Source organism: Sapajus apella, unplaced genomic scaffold (genome assembly GCF_009761245.1).
Source record: "Sapajus apella isolate SASKATOON/1434 unplaced genomic scaffold, GSC_monkey_1.0 scaffold7, whole genome shotgun sequence".
Lineage (NCBI taxonomy): Eukaryota > Metazoa > Chordata > Mammalia > Primates > Cebidae > Sapajus > Sapajus apella.
This window is the reverse complement of record NW_022436947.1, coordinates 2577395-2599587: the sequence shown is the minus strand read 5'-3', so window position 1 is coordinate 2599587 and position 22193 is coordinate 2577395. Positions and strand designations below refer to the sequence as shown.

Below are 22193 nucleotides of genomic sequence, written 5' to 3'. Positions count from 1 at the left end.
GGCTCACTGCAACCTCCACCTCCCAGTTCTCCTGCCTCAGCCTCCCAAGTAGCTGGTATTACAGGTGCATGGCACCATGCCTGGCTAATTTTTATATTTTTCATAGAGACGGTGTTTTGCCATGTTGGCCAGACTGGTCTTGAACGCCTGACTTCAGGTAATCTGCCTGCCTCAGCCTCCCAAAGTGCAGGGATTACAGGCTTGAGCCACTGCATCTGGCCTAATTTTAAAATTTTTTTGTAGTGATGGGGTTTCACCATGTTGACTGGGCTGGTTTCAAACTCCTGACCTGAAGTGATCTGCCTGCCTTGGCCTTCCAAAGTGCTGGGAGCACAGCTGTGAGCCACTGCACCCAACCTGTATTTCATCTGTCTTCCATGTCATCTTCTGTTATTGTTTTCATCTCTCTGCCACTTCTTTGTATTCTGACACTCTCAGATTTGTCCTTTATGTTAATGATTTAGTTTAACATTTTTCCCCTGAAAGTAATATGTGCTCACTGAAGGCAAGTTTAGAAAAAAGAAAGTAAAAATCACCTATTATCCCAACACTGTTTATGCTTTTGTAGGTACGTTTTAAGACTTTTTTTAAACAAACGTGTTTTATATAATACTTCGTTTTATAACCGGCAAAAAAAAAATACCATTTTATGATATGCATGTTCTTAGATGCTTAAATATTATTTGAAGACATAACTTTTATTGATTTATGGAATTGTGTTGTCTAAGGAAGTGCTCTTTGTACTGCCTCCTATTTATGTGGAACAGGAACATCTAATGAGAAGATTTTCCCTTTGCTATATGTCAAGATTTCCTGTTGTTCAATACAGTCTAAAGGTTGATATTCATATATATTGTATACATACAATATACATTGTATACTCAAATCGCCATTCTGCCACTAATGTAGGCATAGGAATGACTTGATGCCAGAATTCTAATGTAGAACAAATTCAGGTAACTGGTAATTCACTAATTGAAATCTAGGATTAACTGATGTTTTATGTATATAAATTTACTTTCATTAGAAATAAAATAATAACAAATTGATATTAGGGATTATATGTTAAAGTGAGTATCAAGATGGATTTAAAAAGGCCTTCACATATTAAAAAAGAAAAGTATATGCAAGGTTGGAGTTAGCCTGCATTACTGTTTATATTATCTTTATTGAAAAGTTTGCTCTTCTTAAAATTTATCCTTAATTTGATCAAAGGAATAAGTGAAAAGATAGCGTAAATGGTAGTTCCCTACCTAAATGGTTGTCTCCTCCTCCTAGGGTTAACTATTTTTAACTCTCTCGGCATTTTCTTCTTTGTGTTTTTAAATAAGAATAATAAATGGAAAACTCTTAATTTTACCAATTTTACTATAAAAATTTGGGGAGTTTTTTTGGGAATTAAAAATTCCCTTTTTATTTGCTTCGTTTTCCTTTAAGATTAAATCTTTGTTCATCCTTTGTCATCTCTATAATCTGTCAGTTCTATTTTGTTCCCAAAGATCTTCCTGTATTTGATCATTTATCACAAAAGAACCCATATACTGTCTAATGAATGATTGGTTTGTCAGCATGGAGGTTACTTGGCAAAATATGCCTTTCTGAAAACTACTCCTGGGTTTTCTTCCTCTCCCAAGTGGCTTTATGATTTGGAGACTGAAGTGTTCCTGCTTTCATATCTGATCCTTTTTTTTTTCTGTCTTACTGTTTTGACTGAAGAAAAGGTTATTAATTGAATAAGGTCATTTCTACCCTTTGGCAAAACTAAGGTTCTTTTTGTTTTAACATAGCATCTCAGTGAAGTCTTACCAGCTATCTTGTGGCCTCTAGAACCTGTCTATAGCTCTCCAACACTAAAAACAGATTTCCTATCTATATCTGTAAAGCATTCACCTTCTGTCTGAAAGGCATCTGCGGGTGTCTACTCATTTGTAGAGTGAAAATGACAGTTCCTTTAACAAATGGCAAAAGTTAAGCTCCTTCTGTGTTTATGTTGTTAGCTCTGCTTGCTTTCTATTTAATAACTTTCTACACAGGGGTTTCCTCCTCTTTCTTATCCTTCAACTTACTGATTGTCTGTAAATCCTGTCTTTGCCACTTTATAATTCTAAACATCATTAATTCATTAAGCAAATGTTTATTGAGTGTTTACTATGTGCCAGGCACTCTTCTAGGTGCTGGGGAAGTAGGGTTGAACAGCATACTCAACATCTCTGTTCTAGGTAGGAAGACATGGAAAAACACAGGTTTTTTTAATGTGGTAAATAACGATGAAAAAAATTGTAGGATAGTATGATAGTGATTGCTGCTAACATAGATAAAGAAGTTGAAGAAGGCCTCTTTGAGGAGGTAACATTTGATCGAGAATTGAATGAGCAGAAGCCGGCCATGTGGAGAAAAGAAGGAAAAATAGTTCAGGCCAGAGGAAACAGTTGTGTGAAGACACTGAGATGGAATAGAGCCTGAAGCAAAGGCCTGATGGCTGGACCCTGGGGGGAGAGTGGTAGGTAATGAGATGAGAGGCCAGAACCATGTCATGGAGGATCTTGTGGGCCACAATAAAGACTTTGGATTTTATTCTCTGTGCAGTGGGAAGCTACAGGGGGTTCTTAAACAGGGGACTGGTATGGTCTGATTTGCATTTCAAAAGGTTACTCTCGGTATTATGGGGAATGGGGGACCAGTGCACTCACCAAAGTAGAGCATGTGGTTTAAAAAAAATGTAATCCTGGCCGGGCGCGGTGGCTCACGCCTATAATCCCAGCACTTTGGGAGGCCGAGGCGGGTGGATCACGAGGTCAAGAGATCAAGACCATCCTGGTCAACATGGTGAAACCCCATCTCTACTAAAAAATACAAAAAATTAGCTGGGCATGGTGGCACGTACCTGTAATCCCAGCTACTCAGGAGGCTGAGGCAGGAGAATTGCCTGAACCCAGGAGGCGGAGGTTGCGGTGAGCCGAGATCACGCCATTGCACTCCAGCCTGGGTAACAAGAGCGAAACTCTGTCTCAAAAAAAAAAAAAAAAAAAATGTAATCCCCACCACGGGAAGAGCGAGGTTTCCCTTCAGCGTTTTTCCCTGGGAATAAAATGTAGAAGTCATGGAAAGTACTTTTGATTACAGGGCATAATCCTGAACTCTTTACCTGTTTCATGCTGATTTCTTGTGCATGCTCCCAGATTATACCAATGTTGGAATACCCCACTGCTGAACGGTCTCCATCTTTTAGGATAGAGAGATTTACAAATACTCATGTCACATTTAGATTATCTGATGCTTCTATTTAGATTTATAAACAAATTAAATTAGCTATAGAAGTTACTTGAAAGTGTAAAATAATAGACAGTTATGGCGTAGTATCACTTTTTTATTGCTATACTCGAGTTATTTAATTTTGGAAATTGTCCTAATTTGCCTTTTGCAATTTTTTTTTTTTTTTTTGAGACAAGATCTCACTCTGTTGCCCAGGCTGGAGTACAGTGGCACAATCTTGGCTCACTGCAACCACCTCCTCCATGGTTCAAGCAGGTCTCTTGCCTCAGCCTCTGGAGTACCTGGGAATATAGGCGAGTGTCACCATGCCCAGCTAATTTTTGTATTTTTAGTAGAGACGGTGTTTCACCATGTTGGCAAGACTGGTCTTAAACTCCTGGCCTTGGGTGATCCACCTGCCTTGGCCTCCCAAAGTGCTGGGATTACAGGAGTGAGCCATGGTGCATGGCACTCATTTTGTATATATTTTAATGCTTCAGTTACACACTAAAAGCTTTAAAAGATTCCCCTTATAGGCCGGGCACGGTGGATCACGAGTTCAAGAGATCAAGACCATCCTGGCCAACATGATGAAACCTTGTCTCTACTAAAAGTAAAAAAAATTTAGCTGGGTGTGGTGGTAGGTGCCTGTAATCCCAGCAACTTGGGAGGCTGAGGCGGGAGAATCGCTTGAACTCAGGAGGTGGAGGTTACGGTGAGCTGAAATCGCGCCACTGCACTCCAGCCTGGGTGACAATAAGACTCCGTCTCAAAAAAATAAATAAAAGATTCCCCTTATTAACAGTGTTTAATGTTCCTCACTAGGGAACTTCTGTTGGGGCACACAGCCTTGGAGATTCTTTATCATCCCAAGACTACAATAGAATTATGATTAAAAGAAGAAGCAACTCTGGTTAATTTTTTTTTTTTTTCTGAGACAGAGTCTTGCTCTGTCGCCCAGGCTATAGCGCAGTGGTGCGATCTCAGCTCACTGCCACCTCTGCCTTCCAGGTTCAAGCTGGAAGGATTTTTCTGCCGAAGCCTCTCGAGTAGCTGGGATTACAGACACACGCCACCATACCTGGCTAATTTTTGTATTGTATTAATTAATTATTGTAATTTTGTATTTTTAGTAGAGATGGGGTTAGTAGAGACTACCATGTTGGTCAAACTGGTCTTGAACTCCTAACCTTATGATCCACCCATCTCAGCCTCCTAAAGTACTGGGATTGCAAGCGTCAGCCACAGTGCCCAGCCAACACTGGGTAATTTTTAAGTTGATCCTTTCTGTCCTAGTTGCTTTAAGATATTATTTCTAACTTGGTAATTTTTTCTAAATGCACCACTTTGTATATCGTGGTTGGCACAGTATGGGAAAGACTGGCAAATAAAAACCGTCAAGTTCAAACATGGAGTGGTGAAGAGTTGTGCTTAAGTGTAAGAGGAAATTTTGGTAAAATGTAGGGGTTTGTTGGCTATGATATCATCATTTTATGATGCCTAAAAACTAAGGTTTTAAGCCTAAGTGACTGGAAAGAATGGAATTCCTTGATGAAAGCAGTTGGCAGAAGATGGAGGAACCAATTGGAGAAGATGATTTCAGCTTTGGATATGTCAAGTTGGTGCTAGATATTCAAGTGGAATTATTCACTTAACTCTCAGATATACAGGATGGAAATTGAGATGAGAGGCCGGAACTACGGATATAAATTTCAGTGGTAACAAAGGAGATAAGGGGAAGGGAGGCAGCTAAAGAACCAGAATAGAAGGCTGCTTGAGGATATTCATTTTTTGTTCAGCAGTGGCGTAGACTCTTAAGTGTGTAAATGTATGTAATGTCATGTGGCATGTATGTATGGAACCATTGTCTGCATTTTTTTTTTTTTTTTTTTTTTTGAGAAGGAGTTTCGCTCTTGTTACCCAGGCTGGAGTGCAATGGCGCGATCTCGGCTCACCGCAACCTCCGCCTCCTGGGTTCAGGCAATTCTCCTGCCTCAGCCTCCTGAGTAGCTGGGATTACAGGCACGCGCCACCATGCCCAGCTAATTTTTTGTAGTTTTAGTAGACACGGGGTTTCACCGTGTTGACCAGGATGGTCTCGATCTCTTGACCTCGTGATCCACCCGCCTCGGCCTCCCTAAGTGCTGGGATTACAGGCGTGAGCCACCGCGCCCGGCTGCATTTTTCTTATACATTAACTTAAGAAATCGTTATTCCACCAGAAGCAAAAGGACAAAAATTTTTTTTAAATAATCAGTCCTCCATCTCAAAAAAAAAAAAAATTGTTCAAAGAATTAAACTAGCTATAGGAGTATATTTGCCAGGTCTTCTAGCTCACGCTGTAATTCTAGCATTTTGGGAGGCCAGGGCAGTGGGGAGATTGCTTGAGCCCAGGAGTCTGAGCCCAGCCGGGGCAACATGGGGAAACCCTGTCTCTGCAGAAAATACAAAAAATGTCAGCTGGGTGTGGTGACATGTGCCTGTAGTCTTGGCTACTCAGGAGGCTGAGGTGAGAGGATCTCTTGTGCCTCCAGGAGGTTGAGGCAGCAATGAGCTGTGATTGCACCACGGCACTCCAGCGTAGGCAACAGGAGACCCTGTCGAAAAAGGGGGGAAGTTGGGCAGGGGGAATATATTTAAGTAAGTTCCCTGTGAAAGCCCATCCATGTTAGTGTATTTCTTATTTCTTTTATTTTTCTAAAGTCCTCCCTGTAGTCTAAATATGTTAGCATATTTCTTATTTCAGTGTTTTTATTTGTAAACATGACATCATAGTCCAGGTAGGGGAGTGTGAGAAAACTCTCCAATTTATCTTTTACCTTAAGGAGTGTAATTTCAGAAAAGTAATAAGGGAAAACCAGCTTTCAAGAGTTAGAGAGAGACTAGAACTAAGGAAACTGAAGGCTCTCATTCTGTTTGATAATAAAAGGAAGACAAATTAGATAGTTGCTATGAGTTGGGGAAGAGCTAGAATAACAGTGTGGTTGTAAAAAGAAATAATTTATCTGAGAAGGCAGAGGAAACATGGAAAAGGTGCAGTACTGGATACTTGTACAAAAAAGTTCTACATGGTGGGAATTCACGGTGTAAGTCAGATGGTTAGCTTTGGAGAAGGGTAGGTGAGGCTTATGACCAGGAAGAATGCCTTGGCCTCGTCTCTCTAAACCGATGTGATGACAGCAAAGGATACCAAGTAGAGGGCCCTGAAAGCAGCAGTCTGGAGCAGCAGCTGCAGGAAAAATAAGGAGACAAATAGTAAAGTGGGCATTTTCAGAGACCCAGCTGAAATTGCACACACTTACTTACTCATAGCTCAGGTCTTTGGACTAAGAGCAAAAGTGGAGAAGTGGGAGTCAAAGGTTAGGAATTAGTAGATTGAGAGTGCATGGGTGTTAATGTAAGTGCAAATAAACTGACGGTGTCTACGGAAACTACAGTGGTAATGAAGAACCTGTCTCACAAAATTTCTATTAGAGCAGATGTAAGGCACAGTCTTGCATCTGTGAGGATTTTATGTAAAATCAATTTGGGTTACTCTATTTCTTATGTATTTTGACCCCTGGTTTCTGCACAGTCCACAGCAGGAGCATCATTATTGGCTAATGCCTCACCTCTGACTCTCATGACATCACCTTTGTCTGTGTCAAATCAAAATGTGACTCCTTTTGGGATGCTGGGTGGCCTTGTTCCAGTGACCATGCCCTTCCAGTTTCCCTTGGAGATATTTGGCTTTGGAACGGACACAGCTGGAGTGACAACCACGTCGGGATCTACCTCAGCCGCTTTCCACCATAGCCTAACTCAGAGTAAGTGGGGCTCTTCTATTTAGTTGGCTGTCTAGTTTGATGAAACAGGAAACCTCACAAATTTATTCTAATTAAGAGTAGCCAGTTGGAGTTAATAAAGATTATGGGTTTTTTTTATTTTTAAGAAATGCACTTTATCTCTAAATAGTAAGTCAAATTATCAGACTCTGGGATTCTGTATACAGTTTTTAAGCTGTCTGTACCACATTTCCACCTTAATGAAATTGTTAAGAGGAAGTCAAATGTGTTGGGTTATGTGCATACACATACATTAAGTAAATTTTTTAAAATGTGCTCTAGTTTTAGAAGGCCTTTGAAGTCAGGTGCTGTGCCTGCAATACATAAACCAGTTTTCATTTTTGAACTAAAAGGGCTCCAGTCTGGGTTTAAAGATGACTGACAAGTCTGTTTTCCTCTCAGATTTACTAAAGGGTTTACAGCCAGGAGCTCAGCATGCAGCGACGCTTTCCCACTCACCTCTGCCTGCACACTTACAGCAAGCATTTCACGGTGAGAACACCACCTACTTCATCTCTTTTATATTTGTATAGGCTGATAGATATGGATTATACTTTTATTTTCCGAAAACAATGTGAACGGAATGACCAAAGGTTGGAAAATGCAGACTTTCATATGACTGAATGCTCTTCCCTCTTTTTTCTTTTTGAGTTGGAGTCTCACTCTGTCACCCAGGCAGGAGTACAATAGCATGGCCTTGGCTCACTGCAACTTCTGCCTCCCCGGTTCAAGGGATTCTCCTGCTTCAACCTCTGGAGTAGCTAGGATTACAGTAGGTGCCCACCACCACCCCTGGCTAATTTTTATATTTTTAGTAGGCCGGGTTTCGCCATGTTGGCCAGGCCGGTCTCAAACTCCTGACTTTATAATTCACCCACCTCCACCTCCCAAAGTGCTGGGACTAAAGACGTGAGCCACCGTACCCAGCCACAAATTTCTGTTTAAGAGGAAGGAAATAGGTAAATGAGATCTTCTGTAACATAGAAAGAGCCTTTTTGAAGGTGTTTATTACGTGGAAATGACGACTAAGGAGAGTATCCGTAAGATAGCTAACAAAAGTTACATACAGTAGTGATAGTAGTTTACATGTATTGAAAGCTTACTAAATGCCACATAGTCTTGTGACAGCTTACATGGATTCAATAACTTAATCCTTAACAGCAAGTCCATGAATGATAGATGACAATTTCCATTTTACAGCTCATGAAGCTGAATCAGAGAGCTAAGCAGCTTGCCCAAGATAATACACTAATAAATGTTTGATCTGAGGTACTAGCCCAGGAAGTCTTAACTCCATGACCTGTATTCTTAGCCATTAAATAAATGTCTTTGTCATTTTAGCAGTGATGAAATTAATATGATCCTGTCAGGCCCAGTGGCTCACTCCTGTAATCCCAGCACTTTGAGAGGCAAAGGAGGGCATATCACCTGAGGTTGGGAGTTGGAGACCAGCCTAGCCAATATGGTGAAACGCCATCTCTACTAAAAATGCAAAAATTAGCTGGGCGTGGCGCATGCCTATAGTCCCAGCTACTTGGGAGGCTGAGGCAAGAGAATTGCTTGAACCCAGGAGGCAGAGGTTGCGGTGAGCCGAGATCATGCCACTACACTCAAGCCAGGGCAAAAGAGCAAGACTCCGTCTCAAAAAAGAAAAATTGCTTGGGGGGAAATAGGGGAGGGACAGTGGGAGGTGGGGAGTTGGGGAGAGATAGCATGGGGAGAAATGCCAGATATAAGTGAAGGGGAGGAAGGCAGCAAATCACACTGCCATGTGTGTACCTATGCAACAATCTTTCATGTTCTTCACATGTAACCCAAAACCTAAAATGCAATAAACCCCCCCCCCACAAAAAAAAAAAGAAAGAAAAATCCCTATGATCCAAGCTGTATGTATTATGTCCTTGCAGGCAGCCATATTGCTCTGAAATCTGACATTAGTGGGTACTATGCATAACGCATTGGCCTCCAGCTTCTCGTTTTCCCCAGCAGTTGACCTCCACAGATATTATTCTGAAGCCAATTTTCAGGATCTTTTGAGCAGAAATAACTCTTCAGCTGGCCTCTTAACTTTGAAAGTTGACTAGGCCTTTTTTTTTTTTCTTTTTTCTTTTTTTTTTTTGGCCACTGCATTAAAAATGATCTTTGAGCCAGGTGCAGTGGCTCACACCTGTAATACCAACACTTCGAGAGGCCGAAGTGGCTGGATCATGAGGTCAGGAGTTCAAGACCAACCTGGCCAACATGGTGAAACCCCGTCTCTACTAAAAATACAAAAATTAGCCGGGCATGGTGGTGCACACTTATAATCCTAGCTACTCAGGAGGCTGAGGCTAAACCTGGAGGTGGAGGTTGCAGTGAGCTGAAATCGTGCCACTGCACTCCAGCGTGGGCGACAGAGCAAGGCTCTGTCTCAGGGAAAAAAACAATCTTTGAACCAGTTTACCATTGACCACAGTGCAGAGATGGGGACTGAGGAGCAATCTTGAGGCAACAGATTGCCATTAATCCTTCAAAAGAACTAAGTGGTGAGCTGTCCCAGTCTCACCCTCGAGAGTGAGCATAAAATCACAGTTGTGTAAAATGGGTAACAGATTCCTGGCACAAAGTCAGCAATCCTCACCTTCCTGAACTCTGACTAGTTTCAATATTTAAAGAGAATTGCCCTGTGACTAAAGCAGTTCCTCCCTGGGTGTAGACAACTGCTTGGTATAATGAATCCAGCTGAGAATATTGTACTCTTGGGCAGATTGGCATGAATGTAGCCACCTGCAATTAAACAAGCAGGATTCTCTTGGCTCAAAAAGACCCCCCCAGTGTTTGCTGTTACATGAACTATCTCATCTATGCAGCGCTGCTATTCAGGAGGGAGAAAGGAATGGTAGCTCATGCCTGTAATCCCAGCATTTTGGGAGGCCAAGGCACGTGGATGCTTGAGTCCAGGAGTTCAAGGCCACCCTGGTCAACATGGTAAAATGCTGTCTCTACAAAAAATACAAAAAGATTTCTGGGCATGATGACGTGTACCTGTAGTCCCAGCTACCTGGGAGGCTGAGGTGGGAGGATCACCTGCGTCTGGCAGGTTGAGGCTGCAGTGAGCTGTGATTGCGCCACTGCACTCCAGCCTGAGTGACAGAGTGAAAATCTGTCTCCAAAAAAAAAATAATAAGTTTAAAAATTTTTTCTTTAAGAAACATTTTAAAGTATGAGTCACTGAACTTGAGTATCAGACTTGGATTTTTTAATTCCAGAACTGCCAGTTTAAGTAGGCTTAACTTGTTTGACCACCACTTTCTCTTGTAAAATGGGGACAACAAATGTTTTTATTGACTTGACAGGAGAATTTAATAAAAATTAATTGATTTAAAGCTTCTAGCCTGGTACCTGATGCATAGTAAGAACTCAATTAATGTTGATTAATTTTATCTAGTCTAAAACAAAAGTCAGTAAAATTTTTCCATAAAGGGCCAAATAGTAAATATCTTAGGCTTTGCAGGCTATATGGTCTCTGTTGCCACTACTCAACTGACCATTGTAGTGAAAAACAGCCATAGACAATATTTAAACAAATTAGTGTGGCTGTAAATAAAACTTTATTTACAAAAGCAGGCCGGGAACCAGAGTTGGGCTATGGACTGTAGTTTACCAAACCCTGGTCAAATTGGTTCTTTTCATCTATGTATTTCTGCCATTCATGCCTCTCATCCTCAGAGTAAAATGTTTCCTTCCCCAGTCCTTTGCTGTCAGACCTGGATTGTCTTTAGGGCCTCATTTTTCTTGCTAAGGCCATGTACCTGTTGGCTCTCCAGGTCACTGGGCCCTACCCTTGTTCTGGTATCCCCCTTTCCTCTCCTCTCTCCAGCCTCCAATTTATTTCAGGCTTAAATGGAGTGATCAGCATTTTTCTCTGCAAGCATTTAAACAGCGGTATGTAAAAATAGAAATTTTTTTCATCTGGTGTGTTGGCACACACTTGTAGTCCCACTGTTTAGAAGGCTGAGGCGGGTGGGTTGCTTGTCCCCAGGAATTTGAGGCTCTAGGAAAACACAGCAAGTCTCCACCTCTTAAAAAAAGAAAGAGCATTGTCCCAGTAGCAGACTTTCCTGTCACTTAAAGCTAGATTAGAATGAGCACACAGGCCGGGCACGGTGGCTCACGCCTGTAATCCCAGCACTTTGGGAGGCCGAGGCGGGTGGATCACGAGGTCAAGAGATCGAGACCATCCTGGTCAACATAGTGAAACCCCGTCTCTACTAAAAATACAAAAAATCAGCTGGGCATGGTGGCGCATGCCTGTAATCCCAGCTACTCAGGAGGCTGAGGCAGGAGAATTGCCTGAACCCAGGAGGCGGAGGTTGCGGTGAGCCGAGATCGCGCCATTGCACTCCAGCCTGGGCAATAAGAGCGAAACTCCGTCTCAAAAAAAAAAAAGAATGAGCACACAGACTCAGCTGGATGTTTTTACTACAGGTGAAAAGTGTGCTACACAAATAATCAGGAATTACGAAAACCTGTGTCCTGGCAAGAAATTTTACTCCACTTATAAAAAAATAAATTGACCTTGTTCTTCTAAAGGAATTGAAAGAGGTAGTGGGTCCCTCAGAGGTGGAAATTGTGTCTTCTGGTTCCTTTATAACCCTCTCACAGCATTTGACACAATCAGCTGGGAAGTAAATGATAAATACTTGTTGAAATAATATTTATAGGACACTGAAAAATACAGTCATTTGAGAAAAGAGGATCATTGTTGTTGCGTTTTTATCTCCGTGATGTTTTATCAACCTCTGTAATCCTATATAGCATGCAAGATACTAAAAGTTACCTTTTCAGAGATGTCATCCACAAAAGATAAAAGTTAATTGTTCCTTTTGCTTTGTTTTTCTTACCTGGTTTTTATAACATGGACCCATACCAATTTAACATCTCTTTTTCTCAGATGGAGGCCAAAGTAAAGGGGACACTAAATTACCACGGAAATCTCAGTGACTGCCCAGCAAGCAAAGGAGACGAAATGTGTAGTTGACTGATGGAATCTACCTGATGGGAAAGTACTTATGTGGTCATAGGGCTGCTGTTTCTGTCGATGTTTACATTCTCTCGTCCCAAGCACTGTGGTGAGGAGGAAAAAGAAAAGAAAACATTACTTGAGCAAAGCCAGGTGCAGGAGGAAGAAATGCTTTTGTGCAAAGTTAGTGACCTTTGGTCTCTTCTAAAGAAAGACAAAGTTACCATATTAACAGACTTGAAAGACACTCAGTTGTCAAACCCACAGAAATACAAATTTGATTTTTCCCGGGGGAGGAAGAAGGAAGGCAAGAGAATTTGGGTAAACTCCATCCATCCTGGGGGTTGGATCTGAACACTTACCGACATAATTGCATAATAAAAGGCATTAAAAACTGGAATTAGGCCAGTTTGTCAGGAATAATGATCATGTCTTTGAGTGGACTGTGTAGCAAATTTGCCACAAAAATATATGTATAATGATTCTCCGATAGGCAGTAGCTGAAGAAATACCATACCCTCAAAAATCCTGAACAAACTTGAATCTTCTCCAGTACGTAGCAACTCCCCATGTAAATCAGTGGACTAAAGATCCTTCAGGAAAGTTATTTTAGCACAGTGATATATATCTAGATTTTTTAAAATCAGGAAGTTGAGCCTGTTGCTCTTAAGAGATGAAACTTAGATATCCCCTTTTTGTAAAAGGGTCAATTTCATCTTCCGTTCAGAAGCAGGTACTTAACTCTTTTCTTCAGATGATTTGTGCATCTGGTATTGCCTGGTTAATTCTTATTTGCATTCTTGATGTTAAAATGTGACTGTGTTCACATTTTTCTCTTGAGAAATGGGGATCTTTACAGGGTTACTGCTTTGCTGCTTTTAGCCCTTACAGCAACATAAACTCTAAGTTTCCCCCAATTCATCTAACTTCACAACTTCTCCTTCTGTTCTTTTAGCTAGTGGTACTTTAGGTAGTTATTAGCTATTGATATATAAACAGGTAGAAGTATAAACTGTGTTTCTTCATTGGTCATTCAAATGGCATAAATATAGTTTCTGGATTTTTAAGATGGTATTTTAAAGGGAGGAATTACATTAGGATCACAATCACAATGTATTTCTACTCCCTGTATCCAGTGTACTGAAATTGTTTGGAGCATTTGAGATCCTAAAGCTTTACTGATATTTACTCAGTGTATTGATATGTGAGTAAATCTGCAGATAATAAGACTCCTTAGTTATTGTAGCTTCCTTATGCAAATAGCATATTCAGCAAAGGATGTTAGGTAAAAATTTATGGTTCTCCTTGGCTACATTTGATTTGATTTGGACTTGTTTTCTTTTGGCCTCATTATTCTAGTGTTTTAAGCTTCTGAATATTTTCAGACTATATTGGAGAATGGTGTAAACTCTAAATGGTATAAGCTTGATCCATTTCTAATGACACACTAACCTAAAAAAACAATAGACTGGTACTAGCAAGATTTCTTGCATATGTGCTTATTACACATTACACTATACTATTAAATTTATTCAAATAAGAGTATTAACCAGGCCCTTTTTTCTTTTATACACAAAAGTTCCAGATATCCTACAGGACTGTGAATAAATAACCACAGATCTGTTCAGATCTGTATGCCTGTATTTTGACTTCAAAGTCACATTGGCTTGCTTCATAGCGAAAAAGTTAATAAATAACTGAAAACTTTAGTTCCAAGAACTTGTTACAGTAAAGGGAAAGGATTATTTCAAAGGAATCACTGATACAATTTCTTGACTCTTAAGAATTTAGTTTACCAATAGAACAAATATGGATGTAGTGTGAACCGCAGTGGATATTTTGGAAGGATACTGGGAGGATGTTGCAGAGAGGTTTGACTTGAATTCAATATGTTTGATGAAGGTTTGCTTGGTTTCAAATAGGGACGCTTACCCAGTTTTTTGATGTTTTCAAATGTAGTCGACCTCTTGCTTTTATGAAATTTGAATAAAAAGGTCTTTGCTTAATACTAGGGTAAGTGATGGGATTTTCCTTTGGGAAGGTAGCCTTTGTTTTACTTCTCATACCACAAGAGAAGTCAAAGTGCATATTAATCTCTCTTCCTGGATAATTATATATGTCTGTCTGTATATATACATACACACATATATTCACATAAATGACTAGTTTGAGTCAAAAAAATCATTTGAATTTCTTAAAACCCATCAATTCTGAATCATGCCATGTGAAAATCCCTGGTGACTCTCATCATTAGAAAAGAACAGGATAATCAGTACTTTTTCCTGTAGCATTTTATGCTAACCAGTAAAAATATCTGAAGGCCCATGGCTCCAAGAATATAATACAGATATTCTGCTGTGTTCTCTTTAGTCTTGCTTGATTCCTTGAGGACTGCTGTCAGATTCCCACCTTAAACCCTCATCTGCACTGACGACTTATATTCATTTTAGTCAGGACCCCCTTTTTATGTTGTATGAATCATCCTTGTATTTCTGTATAGATAAAGTATGATCAGAGAGTTTCTACATGTAAATACAAATCTATTTCTTTTCTAGATCATAACATTGAAAAAGGTGTCCATACTCCATGGTCACCTGTCTTTACCGTTTTTATTACTAAAAACAGACATATAAATTGGTTATTTTTTAGCACAGAGACTTGTGACTCATACTGTATTTTTGCACTTAAAAATCAAATTATGTTATTTTTTAAAATGGTGAGTCATTGGAAAGGATATCTATAGAGCAACGTGTATTTCCGAAGAGCATTAGCAACATCCAAATGCAAAAATAATCAGCACACATGATTATATTCCCACTCCTCGGGATTCTTGATTCAGGAAGATTAAGCTGTTTGTTTTGAACTGTTTTATATTTTAAATTGCCTTCACTGATATATAAGCTGTTACTGTACATACAAGTTAATCCTCAGTATTCACAAGCAATAACAGTCAGCAGAGTTGTCCTCGGGGATAGCTGTGCTGATGGAGACTGGGAGCCAAGTGTCAAGCTCATTCAGAGCCTCCAGAATAAATGCAAGCAATAATTTCCATTATAAGTCAATTGTAAGTCTTGTATGCTTTTGAGGTCAGAGGGTAAATGAAATCATGATTTTAAAACAGCCTGAAGAAAAAGGTTTTAGGAAAGGAAATGAGGCTAATCCGTAGTCACAAAATTCTGATATTTCACAGAAATTAGAAGATGGTGATAGAACATTCTTTCACGCCCACCACCCCTCTGATGGATGTTGTTAGCCCAAATTACATTTTCATATCATGAACATTGAATAGGGTTTATTGAATCACAAAGGTAAGGGGAAGAACCGGGCACATATGTGTTTGAATACTGTGGGTTTGACACCTGGTTGAAAACTTACTGGACATGATTTTTAACCCAGGATATTTTTTTCCCAAAGCAGATCTAAATTGTTTACTCCCCGGGTTGGAAAGGACAGGCACCTCTAATCTAGTCTTTCTCCTCTGGTCGCCCTCTCCCATACCCCTTTCCACCTATACTTGGTTCAAGACATTTTCTGAAATGAAAATTCTACTGTTGTTCAAACTGCCATTGGTTATGAGAACTCTGTGTCCTTTGGGATCATCTCTTAGAACTCCAGTGATCTATCTCATATTTGCTGCTACATTTGTAAAATGAACTTTGCCTGTATTGGTTGACTTTAATCTAATTTACAGTTCTTTATTTCTAGGATGTTTTGTCCTCTAATTTGACTCATGTATAGAATTAGGATACTTTATTTTAGGAGTGTACCATAAAAGCACACTGGTCCCTATGTTGTTTTTATCATTTAGGTTTGGAATTTCTGTTTGCTTTTTTTTTGTTTTGTTTTTGTTTTAATTTGGAAATAGAAGAATGAGAAAAATCTATAATCAGGCCCAACTTGAGAACTTTCCCTGTGCTTCAGCACTGTAATTCTGCTGACCTAATGTTCTCAAAAGAGGCACTTTTACTTTCTATTGTGCATGTATGATTGTCGTTTTTTGCTTTGGGGGGGTTTTGTGTTTGTAATAATGAAGCAGAAGAAAAGTGCAGTAGTAGATAAATGACTGATCACAAACATGTTATGCAATTTTATTTTATAAAGTTTTAAGGGGAAAAGTTTAACTCTTTGTAAATCATTTCTTAGCTCTGGTAAAATGCTTATATTACTCCTCTAAAACATGCTCAATTCAGGCCTTTGTCTTTGTTAAGTGCCTTTTTTCTTTCTTTTTTCCCCTCTTTTGAAACCTTTGTCAGATTATCTTAAAGTACAGACTGATAAGTCAGGGGATTCAGGAGGAAGAATCTCACACTTGCCTACGTCATGTCATGCTGTAACCCTCTTCGTTTTCTTTATATGTATACGGATATATGTGTAAGATACAAACATTACATATATATAAAACTAGGAGCTGCTGTACCATTGCACCCTTTCCAAACACTCCCCTTTCACTGTTGGCAAAACTTCTGCCTTGTTTATTCCATTGCTTTCAGTTGATTAAAGTGGGTGGATTAGAAAAGTATCTTTTCACAACAGGCCATCTTTGCCCTTTAAATATCTGTTTGTAGAAGTTAACAGCAACACACACACACACACACACACACACGTCAGTTATTACAAGTAAAATAAACTTAGTAAATCATTGACTATTCTTGGATGTAACCCACTTTTCTGTGCTCTTTAAACTTGGCGTAAGTAATATAGGAGAAAGCATTGGAATAACAAGAGTACCTTGCAGGTCGTGTTGATAAGGTGTGCTAGACTAAGCGTGGGAAGGCTAGCATTAGAACCATGGTATGGTATCTGAATGAGTTTAGAAGGAAGTTAGCAACTGTCAATGTTAAGTATGTATCATAGTTTCTTCTGGAACATGATTTTTGAAGGAATCATATAGCTGCATATCTGTTAAAAGGTTAATAAACTCAGAAGTAGAAAGACTTCAGATGCTGAGGAAAACATTCATATAATCTATAGCATCCTTGAGAGATTTTCCATTTGCTTTTTATTTGCCATATAATTACATTTGGCTTAATCTGATTTTATGGTTATTTAGATTTCTCCCTTGAGCAAAACAACATAACTTTCAGTATCTAAGATTCATCAATTTCTTGTTGAAAACAAATAGATGTGACATGTTAAGGGAGACCAAGTTGAACCATCCTTCAAAACCCAGTACAAATATACCTAGTAGGTGCCCCCTTTTCAATAAATTCTAATTGGGAAGAACAGACTAGTGGCTTAAAAGGAGAAAGCAGAAGCTCCTGGTAGTGTTATCTGATAGCAGAACTTGCCAGGCAGCTAGAATTCACAGGTGTTACTCTTGAATGACTATGTCTAGGGGGAATATCGTTTAACCTTCGTGCCTCAGATTACCCATTAGACAATTGGGTATAATCATATTCACCTACCTCCCAGGGATATCAGAGACTTTACTATTTCGAAAATATTTTGAGTTTTTGTAAAATGTCCTATATAATTAAAAATGCTATTATCATCTTCCTGCAGAGGCTAAAAAATGTTTTCCTTATAATGCGTATAAAAAGCACCCTATGATTTTTTAAAAAATCACTGGAATTCTAATTTAGATACATATTTGTTATTTAAACATTATCTTTGAAGTGGGATAAAATGTTTAGTTTCAGGTTAACAAGGGAGAGAGATAACACTAAGTTTAAGTAGTTATTTTTAGGCTTTTACGGTGTTACTGTGATTTTTGTCAAGGTTGTGGAGCTCAAGTTAGATAAAGTTTTAATGCTTGGTTATTGGAGTTGATAAATGACCCTGGAATTTTAACTGCCTCACTTTTCCATCTTCTCAGTCTAATTTCCTTTTATTACTTGTTTGGGGACGGGTAGCTAAGCTTTTTAACTTTCTAAGAATGAGTGGTATGTCTCCTTATTCTTGCAGATCAAGAGATTGTGTACTAATTTCATTAACTGTAGGTATATCCAGCTCTGCACTGAAGGGGGTGAGCACTACACAGAGGCAGCTGGATGCTCTTGTAGCCATTGTACCTTTGTAATTCATGCTTCTTCAACCCATGAAAGAGGTGGAGCCATCAGCTGCTCAGGTTGTAAGAAAATGGGAGACAGAAGGCAGGATTCACTTTCTAACCGGGTTGGGGGTGGGGAAGGTCAGGGTAGAAGGAAACATGTTTTTCCCCAGCTCCCCGGAGGAGATGAAGACCATTTTATCGCCATTTCCATCCCTGCATATTAAGTAGTACTATTAACGTAGAGTTTTCCCATGATTGTTAAAATAATAACAGGAAAAAAATGGATGCTGCAGTTTTAGTTAGGGCTAAATGCTGAGCAGTGATTGTTGGATTGTGTGTGTAAATTTAAATTGTAGCACATATTCAGGGTCAGGAACGGAGAATGTGAGGGAGGAACCAGTTTTATCCGGCTCAAGTGAGTTAGTAGAAAGCACCAGGTCCAGAGGCAGACAAAGCATCTGGTTAATTTCCAGAATTGGCTAAGATCCACTGAATCTCTAATGATAGGATGCGTGTGTGTGTGTGTGTTTTTAAGTCACTTTTTGGATTTTTGTTGCTTTTTCCAGATAAGGCCTTAGTTAGTAGCCTCTAAATATCAACTATGCAGATAAACATACTCCTTATTTTTCACATTTCCCTATCTTTTCCATTCTCAAATAACAAATGTTAAGACCCAAAGAAATAAGGCATAAGGGTTTTATTGAATGTGTGTTTGTTCCTCTAGGGAAAATGCAACAGAAGCATAAAATAGAGATACTTTGTGTGTTCATCTATCCTAAAATGTGAACTGTGTATTCAAAAACTATCTACAGATCCTTTCACTGGTGCAAAGCTGTGGTTAGTATCATGGAATGTCTTTGGGTTGTTAGTGGTAAAATCATCCCGGTGTTCAATTCTGAGAGTTTTAAATTATATGACAAAATGTTCAGGTTTATAGAGCTGAACGAGTGGTCAAACTCTTAATTAAAAATAGCTTTGAATATTAATGTTGAATTCTTCTTTTTTGATTTCGTTTAGTCTTCATTCTTTATTCCGAGCTCTTAATCATATTGCTACACTCGAATATGAGTTGTGTATTAGGAGTCTGAGGAGGAAAGGTTAAATTATCTTTTACGTCCTCTTCTCACTCACTCTGGCAATCTATCCTGTGACCCCATAGAACTGAAAAGTAAAGCCCTGTGCAGGCCTTCTTTAGAAGACTGTTTACATCCCAGCAGAGGACTTGGGCAAGGACTCTCTTAGGATTTTAATTAGACTGCCTTTGAATAATGTGATATTAAATTTTATTTTTCTCATAGACTCCCAAAGTACCACTTGCTTGAAAGTAGCTACTTGTGATATTTAATTTCCTTATATTGTAATAATTTTATTTCTCAGTCTTTCCTGTGTATATCCATTTTGTAGTGGGTTAGTACTTAAACTTGGGACACTTTTCCAAACTGTTACTCAAACAAGTCAGGAATGCTTTTCAGAATCGCAGTAGTATTATTAGGGTCTATGTATCTAGGACTTAGAGTCATTAGTGGTCATCACTGGGACTAGAGGTTTTTTTTTTTCCTCTTCTCCTTTGTATTAAAAAACAGATTTCGCTACTGTATAATGCGGCATTAGCTACATTTCATGACTTCCTCCTGATACTTTTTCGAGGTTATTCAAAAGAGATGCAGACCTTTATTAGGGGCTATTTCTCATAATAGTCTGCCTTGCTTATTTTCATACTCCCCCTGAAATAAGCCTACTTTTGCAAACAGGCCATATGAATCAGATTTTATGTTTGTTTCTCACAAAATTTTCTATACATTATTTGTTCCCATTTTGCTAATAATAATATAATGACTTTATTGTAAATCTGTGTTTTAAATATTTTATAATAGAGCACTAATGGAAACCTAATAAATACAAACAAGATGACTATTACCCGAGATAACTTAGAAATACTTCTGTTTTCGAAGTTAACAATACCATCTGCCCTCAAAGCACATTTAGGAGTCAATATCATCCAAGACCACCCAGTTGACATGTTTTTCTGTTTGACAACCTCCCCTTAAATTGTCAGATGTTAGCTATCTTGTGTTTGCTGTGCTTGCAGCCATAAGCTTTCCTCCTTTTTTGCTTATCTCTGCTGTTTGTAGGGTTGGTGTGCCCTCTGTCAGAAAATTGAGTTTTCTTTACTATACCTGAAAAACTATACCAAGGGTTACCCCAGTATTGGCTAGAGGAATTAAAAGAGAAAGAACTTACTCTCAATTGACAAAAGTATTGCTGTTTTACATAGTTAATTGGAAAGTTGGCCAACTCTGGTCACCTATTTTTGAGTCTTGGCCATGCCTTTGTAATTAATTACATATACCTTCTGAGACCTTCAGATAATCAATGGGCCCTGCCCCATTAGAGGTAGGTGCCCAGCCTACAAATAATTTCCTGTGATCCATGACAAGCCTCCAGAGAAAAGAGTCAAACTTTGCACTGCTCTTTTTTTTTTTGGTTATCATTGAAAACTTACTTTATTTTAGAAAGTATGAAAAATACCAAATTGTTCTTTCAGAGAATATGTAAGTCTGGGGCTTGCCCTTGCATTTTACTTGCTAAACACCCTCAAACTTAAAAGAAGAAAATAAATCTCCGGCTGGTGAAAATTTTGTGCCCCAAATAATATATTAATCGAAGTCTGCCAAGGTAGCTAAGTGTTGGGTGTTTTCTCTCTTTTACTACAAGCAAGAAAGTTTATTTGCATTTGTAAACATAATTATGGAACTCCAGACCTATTTGCTATAACTGATTGGAAATAATGATTCTGATTTTTAGTCTGGGTAAGCACATACTTCCAACCCTTATGGCATGAATTTTGATAAGGGAAAGACTCGTTTGGTAGCCCAAGGAAAAACAGGATGTATTTATACAGTGAATGTTCACTCTGCAGAGGAACGTCCCTCCAGTTACATCTTCTCATACATTAGCCACCTCCACACTTGACATTGATGCCAGCGTGTTTCGAAACCAATCTCGAAGGAGCCTCAAGAGTTGATGGTCCTCTAGGTGAAAGGCACGAATTACTGTATTGCATTTGCTTACGGGGAGGTGTGTTTTTTTGCTAACTTGAAGGGATATACTGTATTTCAAATAAGTGTGTGACTTAATATTTTGGGATTTTTTTTCCTCCTTTAAAAACTGGACCTGAACACAAGCTTTGAGTTGATATTTGTAATAATCTCAGGACCTGAAAGATTGTAGCATTTAGCGTGTCTTAAAAATTATGTACTGTACCAGCCATGGATTTTTGTAAATATACCTGTCTCCCTTTTTTGTATTATTTTAGTAAAAAAAAAAATAATAAATTTAAATAAAAGGGGGTGGTGATGACATGAATGGGTGTGGGTATGTGTGTGTGTGTGTTTGTATAAGGCTCTTTTGAGATGAACTGGTGCTTGTTTAATTTCCAGCTCAAATCGGAGCAGGAATATGGACAAACTGCTGCTACTGAACCCTGCACTGAGCCGAGGTATTTCCATTTTGTCATTTTCCATTTGGTTAATTAAACACTAGCTACCAGGAAATGACGTAGAAGTTACTTCTTCCCACTGCCATTTTGCCTTTGCATTCTCAGTTCTCCTTGCCCTTTGAACTTTAATGGTAAAACATTTCAAACTTTGGGTGGTTTGCTTGTCTCTAGTTTTTAGAAAGCTCTTATCACTCCTTCCTAAGAAAAAAGAAGGGCAGGTAAATTTTTTTAACCAAAAAATTACACATTTCATAAAACCCTGAATTTTGGATATGTGAGAGGGCATAAACATTCCTAAATATGGACCTGTGAATTTAGTAAATTACTCCCATGAATATACTTCTTCAGTGCAGGGATTTTTGTGGTTTATTTTTATTTCTTTTTCTTTTTTTTTTTTTTTTTTTTTGCAACAGCCTTGCTCATATTCCAGGTGTAGCTAGCAAACCCCTCTTTTTGAAGCAAGAGCCTTATTTGATTCAGTGTAGATGTTTCCTGTCTATCCTTTGTGACAGGGCCTTTTACATGAGTGTTTTTTCTTTTTGTATATGTTACGTGTTTATTGTTGTATTAAATAAAGAGGAATGTACATACTATCCCCGTGTCTGTTGTGTTATTGAGGACCTT

The 22193-nt window shown here is 38.9% G+C and overlaps 1 protein-coding gene across 6 annotated transcripts in view; it reads left to right on the top strand.

The window, feature by feature from the left end:
* Positions 1–22193, top strand: part of UBN2 (ubinuclein 2) — a 100788-nt gene that overhangs the window by 57752 nt on the left and 20843 nt on the right. For 3 of the 6 annotated variants that reach the window (XM_032275848.1, XM_032275846.1, XM_032275850.1), the window contains 3 exons: positions 6827–7058; positions 7479–7568; positions 12010–12546. The exons of 1 other annotated variant lie outside the window; for it this stretch is intronic. In XM_032275848.1, coding sequence (XP_032131739.1) covers positions 6827–7058; positions 7479–7568; positions 12010–12059 — 372 coding nt within the window. In that variant the 3' untranslated portion in view covers positions 12060–12546. Of the gene's footprint in view, positions 1–6826; positions 7059–7478; positions 7569–12009; positions 22163–22193 lie in introns of those variants that run through there. 2 more of the 6 variants (XM_032275845.1, XM_032275847.1) reach the window with 1 other exon arrangement.